At 44.4% G+C, this 10,012-nt stretch overlaps 2 protein-coding genes across 2 annotated transcripts; one reads left to right on the forward strand and one right to left on the reverse strand.

Moving 5' to 3' along the window:
• Nucleotides 1-745: 745 nt before the first annotated feature.
• Nucleotides 746-2,634, reverse strand: zcchc9 (zinc finger, CCHC domain containing 9). The gene is made up of 5 exons (XM_076758173.1): nt 2,230-2,634; nt 1,651-1,801; nt 1,460-1,552; nt 1,306-1,374; nt 746-1,042 (listed from the first exon to the last, which is right to left on the reverse strand). The coding sequence occupies exons 1-5, from the start codon at nt 2,632-2,634 to the stop codon at nt 930-932; spliced, it is 831 nt and encodes a 276-aa protein (XP_076614288.1). The 3' UTR covers nt 746-929.
• On the forward strand, nt 2,296-8,768 carry LOC143338046 (low choriolytic enzyme). The gene is made up of 11 exons (XM_076758172.1): nt 2,296-2,660; nt 4,150-4,293; nt 4,377-4,409; nt 4,506-4,571; nt 4,689-4,738; nt 5,027-5,096; nt 5,508-5,622; nt 6,257-6,429; nt 6,752-6,833; nt 6,912-7,033; nt 8,555-8,768. Exons 2-11 carry the CDS (start codon nt 4,242-4,244, stop codon nt 8,668-8,670), a joined length of 879 nt encoding a protein of 292 aa, XP_076614287.1. The 5' UTR covers nt 2,296-2,660; nt 4,150-4,241; the 3' UTR covers nt 8,671-8,768.
• Nucleotides 8,769-10,012: the final 1,244 nt, after the last annotated feature.

Raw genomic sequence — 10,012 nt, forward strand, 5'->3', positions numbered from 1 at the left:
AGCCATGAACCGAGGTTTTATCTTCTAACGTTGGCGTCGTGGACGGCAGCCATGATGCGTCCAGACAGCAGAACGTGTGTTTGTAAGTGTGTCCTCTTTGCATGACGGCGTCTCTCCATCAGTAACTGAGCAGCAGGATGACCTTCACACCAGCAGCAGACACTCCGCAGCAGAGCAGCTCAGCCTGAACCGGTGCTGCCCCCCAGTGGTTGAGGCGTCACATTACAACTGCTTTAAAGGCGAGTTCAAAGAGGAAACTCAGGATGCTTTAGGAAGGCAGAAAGACATGAAGAAGATTTAAAAAAAGAGCAAAACAAAATGAATCAAGTATAATGATAGAAATCAAAGAGTGGAATGAAATCACCGTGTAAGATATGAATAAAGTCCCATATTTAACTAAGAAAAGACAAACCGTTAACAGATCTGAGTTAGAAGAACTGGGAGTTTATGGTCACACAGGAAACCACTGAAGAGATCTGAGGACTGGACTGACGTGGTCTCTCCTGGTCTTAGTGTGATGAAGATCTGATGAAGAGGCTCACAGTTTTTTTCTTCATGACTAATTAGAGATTTGTACCCAAATCATGAAAAACCTCCGTCTGATGGAAACACAGCACGTTAAATCTGAATGACTGTTTGAAGCAACGCTGCTTCGTGTTCTTCAGTGTTTCTCGTTAAGGTCTTCATGATTAATTAATTAATTTAATTAATTGAGGCGCTGCTAAAGAAAACTGCTTCAGGCTTTAAATGCTGCCAGAACAAAATCAGACTGGAAACACTTTATTAAAACGATCTTTATCAAATAAACACAAAGAACCAGAACGTGTCTGAAGAAAAGCTTCACTGAACGTTAATCAGTCCGTCTGTTGGAGTCCAGAGTGAGCTGCCGATCAACAGTCCGATCGATCGATCGATCGATCAGCAGCTGATCAGAAAACCACCACTTTAGTCTGTTTGGGCTTGGCTTTCTTCACAGGAACGTGGACTTCCTCGTGGTCGGCGCTCATGTTGTTGGACAACCAGGGAACTGTGACAGAGTGAGCTGGAAGGAGAGAAATGAAAGATGAGGAGGTGCAGGGAGGAGTTCAGAGGAGTGACGGCTCCGGCTGCTCCGACGCTGCTGACAGTAAACTAACTTTTAACCAATTAGCATCAGGTGATCTTTGCTGTGTAATGAGACAGCATTAATAAGCCTTTTAAAAAGTAAAACTTCCAGGTGAGGTGGAGCTCCTCCACCTTAAAACACAGCAGAGAGCCTGACGTGGAGGACGGAGGACGGCTCCTGAGGACGGAGCAGAGACTCACTTGCGGCCTGATGTTCTGGACAATCCTTCTGAAAATGTTCCACTGAACCACAAACGCGACAGGAACCTCCTGCAGGCGAAGAAAAGATCATTAAATTCATTTAACGAGGGTAAAATTAATCAGCTTACAGGCCAGCGAGCGTCTCAGTTTGTACCTTGTGCATAAAGTCCTTTGGGATTATCTGGGCAGGACCGAGACAAGTGTCCAGTCTGTCCACAGATGAAGCACTTGGCAAACGGGAAATCACCTGAGAGAAACACCATTTTAATAAAGGTTATGATTACAGCAGCGTTGAACAGTCATCTGTCACAGAGGTCCAGCTGTGAGCCTCCACGCCGTCCTCACCCACAGCCGGGTCCACCTTCGCTCGGCACTTCTGGATCTCATGTTCGGTGGAGCCGCAGCGGTAACAGATGCCTCGGCCCATCTCCTCGTCTCGGTCGGCCTCCGGACAGTCGGCCAGACCGTGACCAGGTTTCCTGCAGTTAAAACACAGCTGGAGGAGGGAAGCAAACAAGGAGAGGGAGGAAACAAGGAGAGAGAGGAGAGGAAGGAAACAAGGAGAGAGAGGAGAGGAAGGAAACAAGGAGAGGGAGGAAACAATGAGAGAGAGGAGAGGGAGGAAACAAGGAGAGAGAGGACACAAGGAGAGAGAGGAGAGGGAGGAAACAAGGAGAGAGAGGACACAAGGAGAGAGAGGAGAGGGAGGAAACAAGGAGAGAGAGGAGAGGGAGGAAACAAGGAGAGGGAGGAAACAAGGAGAGAGAGGACACAAGGAGAGAGAGGAGAGGAAGGAAACAAGGAAACAATGAGAGAGAGGAGATGGAGGAAACAGAGGAAACAAGGAGAGGGAGCGGTTAGGACCAGTGGCTTTATGAATCCAGGCTCTGGTTCAGTATCTGGGACGTGGTTTGGAAAACTCACCATGTTGCTCTTCTTGTTTTTCTGCCTCTTTATCCTTCTGTCCTCTCTTCTTCTGTCCTTTTTCAGGGCCGTCTCCACCTCCTCCCTGAGCTCCCGTTCCTCCTCCCTCCCTCCTCGGTCTCCTTTGGGCAGCGGCTGTCCGGTCTGCTGGAGATACTCCATGAAGCCGTTCACGTCCTCGTCCACGTAGTCCTTCTTCTTACGGTTGGGTTTCTTCACGGCTGATCCTCCGGGCTGAGTCCCTCTTAGATGGTCCCTCTGAGCTCCATGTTTGGCACCTGAAGGGCCACCCGAGGGGCCACCTGAGCTGCCGGGCCGACCTCCTCCTGCTCTCAGCTGACTCCATGGCGTGGCCTCTGCTGGCTTGTGTTTATGGATGTTATTGGCTCTCGCCCACCTCGTCATGGCTTCTGGCTGAAGTTAAAGAAAAGGTGAATCAGCTGACAGCAGTGCGGCAAAGCTAATACCTCGTAGGAGGCTCATTTAGACTGTTAGTTTAAATAAGGCTGCTGAAATGTTGATGGTAAATTTGGCGGAAAAAAAAAACGTTGCTGAAATCATCTGAATTGTTGCGTCTGACTAACATTTTAAACATCGTTACAAGAAATCCTCCGAAAAAACTACTAAAAAAACAACTTTGAAAAGTGTTAGCATGTGCGCTAGCAGCTAGCTAAACACGGAGCGTGACTTAGTTTTTAAGGATTAACAACGTTTTCCAATAATTAGACTGTTGGCGGTTAAAGATCGTCTTCTTCTACAAAACACGTCGTTTAAAAACATCAACGTAATCTCAAACATTACCGGACAGACGTTCAGCCCATGTGTTTGTATTTTTGCCGGAAGTGTTCAGTCTTCTTCTACGCCGCGGCTCGTCTTCTTCTTCTTCTTCTTTGTGTTTACTGGTGGATCATAGACCATCAGAAAAGCTGCATACCGCCACCTGCTGTGTGGAGTAACAATCACACTCATGACAAACATAAAGGTTGAACTCGATCCGCTGAAGAAGAAACATTCAATCAATAATTTCTGAAGAAAATCTGGACGATCTGTCTGTGAGTCTACGACACATATTAACATTAAATTCAGGTACATACAGACAAACTAAAATAACATAGGCTCATCATCAGGATGTCAAACAACCACAAACAAAGAGAAAACTAGTTTCTACATTTACAAAACACATGAATTCATATCTAAATAAATATCCACGCTATAAAATACAACATTTAAATCCCATAAACTAGTGGTATTCAAATTTCAATATTACTTAGATATTAAGTTGCTTATAAGTTTCAAATTAGTTTGGTTGCAGTAAGACAGTTAAAGCCTCTACAGTCATTGAAGACGGCGTAAGGCTCATAATTCAAAGCATAATCTCAGAGTTTCTAGGATGTGATTGATCTTAATGAGACTAACACACTATTATATTCAGAAAGGATCAAAGGCTCTGCAGTCCTACACACAATATTTTCCTCTGAAATGTAGCAAGTAGAAGTATAACTGAAGTAGAAATACCTCAAATTTGTACCTGAGTGTAGCACTTGAGTGAATGCACTTTTTTTTTTTTTTTTTTTTTTTTTTTTTCCCACTACTGGTTGTGGACAAAGTGCTCAGATTGTTCACTTCAGTAATTTTTAATTTGAGTAAAAGACAAAAGCATTTCAACAGAGTTATTATTGCAGCATTTTAATGATGAAGCTGGTTGAGGTGGAGTGTATTTGATGTAGTTCATTCACTGACAGACATTTTAATTCATAATAATATATTATATTCTATCATTAATAGAAGGATAATGTGTTTTTTTTTATATGAAAATCTTTATCTGCAAAGAAATCACAGCTGTGAAATGAATGTATTGGAGTAAAATCTGAATATTTCCCTCTGAGACGCCTTAAACGTGTCCTCCTCTGAGCTCCACAGGTGTAAATGAGGCAGCAGCTCGCAGGTGATTTGACTTAAAGTGATAACAAGGAGCTGGAAGCGTCAGTCTGTCTGTCCTGACCTGTGAGAACATGCTGCATCTGCTCCTCTCTGCACTTCTGTTTGCTTCATCCCTGAAAGATGGTGAGAAATCAACATGTGTCACTGTTTGATTTTAGTCTCTGAAGAAGCAAACGTGTGATTTTCTCTCATCTGCTGTGTTTCAGGCGCCTCCAGTCCGATACGGGACGCCAGAGCAGGTGAAGCTCTGATTTAAGCCTGGATCCATCAGTGTGTTGACACTGGACATCAGTGTGATTTGTGTTTCTTTAATGTACAAATGTGTGTTTTTACAGCACATGAGGACGACTGGGTCACCAGGCTGCTGAAGTATATAAATATGAACCCAGAGACTGTAGAAGGTGAACACACAGTCAGGATTTTATCCTGCAAACATTTAAGATTTCTGTGAGTTTACAGTTGAGAAGAAGCTGGAAAGTCTTTAATATTTTCTTTATTTCTTTGCCTCTTTGTGACAGAGCTGATGACCGACAAACACGCAGTGTTGGAGGGAGACATGATTCTGTCCGTGAGTGAAACTGAGTTCGAACGTATTGTTATACAAAGTTCAGACTTCTGAGATTCAGAAACAAGAACGGAACGACAGCTGAACACCAGAGATGAAACAGCAACAGAAACAAAACGTCAGTTATTGAGTTGAAAGCTTCATTGTTGAGAACTGACAAACATTTGTCATATAACATATTGAACAAAGACATTCTGGATGATTATTTGGTTGGTGCTTAATGCTGCAATTACTAACAATCAGAATCTATTTGCTACATTTTATAAATGAAGCTGATGTTTGACCCCACAGAACGACAGGAACGCCGTGGAGAGCACGTGGCCGACGCTGGAGATACCGTACGTCATCAGCCCGGAGTTAGGTAAGCAACAGATCACTGCACCGTCAGGTCACTGCACCGTCAGTTCACTGCACCGTCAGGTCACTGCACCGTCAGATCACTGCACCGTCAGATCACTGCACCGTCAGGTCACTGCACCGTCAGATCACTGCACCGTCAGGTCACTGCACCGTCAGTTCACTGCACCGTCAGGTCACTGCACCGTCAGATCACTGCACCGTCAGTTCACTGCACCGTCAGTTCACTGCACCGTCAGGTCACTGCACCGTCAGGTCACTGCACCGTCAGATCACTGCACCGTCAGGTCACTGCACCGTCAGGTCACTGCACCGTCAGATCACTGCACCGTCAGGTCACTGCACCGTCAGATTGCACCGTCGGGTCACTGCTTCATGTCTCTGCTCACTGGAAGCTGCATTTGTTTGTTTCCAGAGAGTCGGACAGACGACATCCTGTCTGCCATGGCGATGGTGTCTGAACACACCTGTGTGTCCTTCCACAAGAGAACCTCTGAGACAAACTACCTGCTCTTCCAGCCCAGCAAAGGGTATGAAAACAGCTTATCACAGCTGCCCTGAACAATGACTGCCAGGCTGCGACTCCATAACTATTGTCTCTATCAGTTTACTCATCGTTGGTATCATCGATGACGTGTACGGTGGGGTATTGATTATGGATTGGATAAGAACAGAGCAGGGTGATCGGCTGTGGTGTGGTTCAAGGATCCACTGCAGCTTCTGGTCTTCCCAAGAGTCCAGTGTTGAGGGAGCATCATGCAGATCTTTCTGGTAGATCGGGGATGATGACTTGTGAGCAGGGTCTTGATTTCTCAGCCACCATCTTCAGCTCCAGCAAAGACTGATCAGAAACCTGGACCAGGTGTTTACATGACACAGGATCCTCGTGTTTACCTGCTTCAGGTAGCTTATCCACCATTACCAGGAGACTGTGGCATGTAAAAGTTATTAGTTACTTCCCCAATGGGTTTGTTCAACAGTCCAAAAAGATTCATTAAAAGCACATAAGATGACGAAAGCAGCAAACTGAGAAGCTGGAGCCTGAATGGTCGATCAATGCGTTGATTATTTAAATAGTTGCAGATAATTTTTCCGTCAATCGACAGATAATTTCAGCCTCATTAATGTCTCATAATGTTTATGTGACTGAGCGTCTCCTTCTAGCTGTGCCTCATATGTGGGCTTCATCGGCGGTGAGCAGCCCGTGTTTGTCGCCTCCCAGTGCATCGTGGGTAACATCGCCCATGAGCTCCTTCACGCTCTGGGCTTCCACCATGAACACACGAGGACAGACCGCGAGCAGTACATCACAGTTCTTCCCAGTAACATCATGAAAGGTAACGTGGCTAAAAATCATCTAACTGTGTTTTAAGACATGTGAAACTGTTCATAAGTTTGTGTCTGATGGTTTTTTTTTTGCCCCCAAAAGTTGAATTTACTGGTTAAAAAATCAGAATCTTTCATCTCCTTCATTGAAAAATCCAAATCAATGCAAACATCTTGAGTTTCAAAAGCCCCATTCAGACAGGATTTAGTGCAGGGGAGGAGGGTTTAATGAAACTCGTCAGTCTGGACCTGGTCTAGACTGACGAGATGATGATGATGATGATGATGAGCAGGATGTTTACGCTCTGAATGAAAGTAACAGATGTGTTTCAGGGATGGAGAGAAACTTCAAAAAGCAGAACGGACAAACCTTTAACCTCGGCTATGACGTGGGTTCGATCATGCACTACGGAAGGTAAACCGTCCAAAACACGTGAAGGTTTTTTTTTTCCCTCTGAACTTTATTTTCTGAACGTTTTCGTTTCTCTTTCAGGGATTTTTTTTCAGCCAACGGTTTGCCCACCATCGTACCCCTCGGTAACGTGAAGGGCATGGGACAGAGAGTCAAGATGACGAAGACGGACATTGAGAGAGTTCGCCATCTCTACAAGTGTGGTACGAAGTCTTTTTACTCAAGTTTGGTTACTGTTAGATTTTTCAGATTAAAGTATTCATACATGTATAACGTATGTACTGTGACTGTGACTGTGTACTGTATGTGTGTACTGTCAGCGTTCGTCACTATTCTCCAGAATGAAAAAAACCATTAGTTTGTCCTTTAAAACAGTTAAAATGAACCTCAACCGACTCCAACAGGAACATCCTGCTGAGACATGACTGAGGAGACACAATGATCTACAGAGACAAGAGGACAACAGACACAGAGACACAATGATCTACAGAGACCAGAGACAAGAGGACAGAGACACAGAGACACAATGATCTACAGAGACCAGAGACAAGAGGACAGAGACACAGAGACACAATGATCTAAACAGACCAGAGACAAGAGGACAACAGACACAGAGACACAATGATCTACAGAGACCAGAGGACAACAGACACAGGGACACAATGATCTACAGAGACCAGAGACAAGAGGACAGAGACACAGAGACACAATGATCTACAGAGACCAAAGACAAGAGGACAACAGACACAGAGACACAATGATCTACAGAGACCAGAGGACAACAGACACAGGGACACAATGATCTACAGAGACCAGAGACAAGAGGACAGAGACACAGAGACACAATGATCTACAGAGACAAGAGGACAACAGACACAGAGACACAATGATCTACAGAGACCAGAGACAAGAGGACAGAGACACAGAGACACAATGATCTACAGAGACAAGAGGACAGAGACACAGAGACACAATGATCTACAGAGACCAGAGACAAGAGGACAACAGACACAGAGACACAATGATCTAAAGAGACCAGAGACAAGAGGACAACAGACACAGAGACACAATGATCTACAGAGACCAGAGACAAGAGGACAACAGACACAGAGACACAATGATCTAAAGACCAGAGACAAGAGGACAACAGACACAGAGACACAATGATCTACAGAGACCAGAGACAAGAGGACAACAGACACAGAGACACAATGATCTACAGAGACCAGAGACAAGAGGACACAGGGGACACTTTACTGAAATGTCCGTTTTATCCCGTTGAGCTGCAGAAACTGCAGGCTGTGGTGAAAAGCAGGGGCCCCACAGTTGATCCTTGGGGAACCCCACAAGTTATTGAAGAGTCTATCAGAGTAGTTAATTGACTCGTCCATCAGTTGTTTCTCGATACAACACACACGCTGAGACCTCAGTTAAACTGCACCACCGAATGTCAAATTATGCAAATTGAAATTTAACAGCAAAATCAGTCATCATCACTTGTTTCTGAGGCAAAGCAAACATGGACGCTTCACCTCGACCAGAGAACATATTTAGTGTAAACGATGCTCTTATTGTTAATTCAAACTGTTTTTAACTGTCACATGATCACACATCAACTCTGCAGTCACACAGCTGTCCTGATTTTCTGTATTTGTAAGAAACTGAAACATGCTGAAACGTGTGATAATGTCTAACTCTTCCTCCTCATCGCTCCTCTTCACCAGATGTCAAAGAAACGGAGGTCAAGGAGGAAGGCAGCGGTGAGAAAGAGGAGGATGCCTTCATGAACGAAGGTCACGTGTCTGCCACCAAACCTCCTGCTGCCCCTCCGGCTGCCTGAGTGCAGCTCCTGATGCTGCCACCAGAGGGCAGAGCACCACCAGCAGAGAGCAGCAGAGGCTGATCTGTGACTGCTAATAAAGCTGATTTACACACCGGAGAGATTTGTCTTCACTGACACGTTTGACATCAGGCACCTTTATGAAAGAACCAATATTTCATGTGGTGAACCAGCGTGTTTCCCTGCGTGTCGTCAGTGTTACAGTCGGAAGATGGCCGTGATCACACTGACGGGATGTTTTGGGTTTGAATATGTCGATTCATCTTGAATGAAACTGATTTCAAATCTTTGCACGAATATCCACAAACGGTAAATTTTCCAGAGCTTTCAGCCACATGTCACAGTCTTCATGGCAGGCTGGAGATGGTTTAGTCCTGACCTCAGCAACATTTCTCCGACAGCTGCTGATACTTATTATACTCATAAAAACTCAAACACACGAGTTCATGAAACACATTTCAAATCTGATTTCACACCCTTCAGTAAAAGTACAAATACTATAAAAATAATCAGCCACAAGTAAAAGTCCTGCATTCAAAATCCTACGTCAAAGTGTGTGTCAACAAAATGCAGTAAGAGTACATTAGTATAGTCAGCTTCATGCAGTAAAAGTACTGTGTGTGCAGTAAAATGTCTCCTGTGTCTGATTCTCTGTGACTTTATCAGTTTGTTCATGCTGAAGCTTCAGTGTCAGAGCAGCGTGTTACTGTTGGAGCTGCTGCAGGTGGAGCTACTTTAAATACTTTAAATACTACAAATACTTAATGTGAAAGAAGAAGTTTTCTGTTGGTTTTGCATAATGTCTTAATGCGTAATTGAGCCTCTTCAGGCCTCAAACGTTGAAATGAGCTCAGAGGTGAAACATAAAACAGATTCCTTTGAATATTCTCTAATTATCTCATTTAATTTTTTTATTTATGTTTCATGTGAGACTTCATTTCTCGTCCATGTTTTCCATCGGTGCATCGATTGAGTGAAATCTTGCAGCCGTTAGTCTCAGCGTGCCGATTCCAGGTTTCGTCCTCATTCTGTCAGCTTGACTTCACAGTAACGGACACTTCTGCTCTCTTAGCCTCACTGTTTGACTGGTGTTTGTTACTATATGTCAAGTGTAAATGTCAGAGCAATTTTCCGCCTGCCTACCTGCATGACAATAAACTGAGCTGCAGATAAATATTTGGCAGTTAGCTGAGATTACAGGAAGCAGCATTTTGAAACCTTTCCTGACAGTGAAACTTCTTCAGGGTCAGTGAAAAGAACACAATCGCTAACTTTGTGGAGGAATTTGAAGACGGAGCGGCTGCACACGAAGGAGCTTCTGCAGAGTGAGGAGGACGCAGCA

The sequence above is a fragment of the Chaetodon auriga genome, chromosome 19 (genome assembly GCF_051107435.1).
Source record: "Chaetodon auriga isolate fChaAug3 chromosome 19, fChaAug3.hap1, whole genome shotgun sequence".
Taxonomy (NCBI): Eukaryota; Metazoa; Chordata; class Actinopteri; order Chaetodontiformes; family Chaetodontidae; genus Chaetodon; species Chaetodon auriga.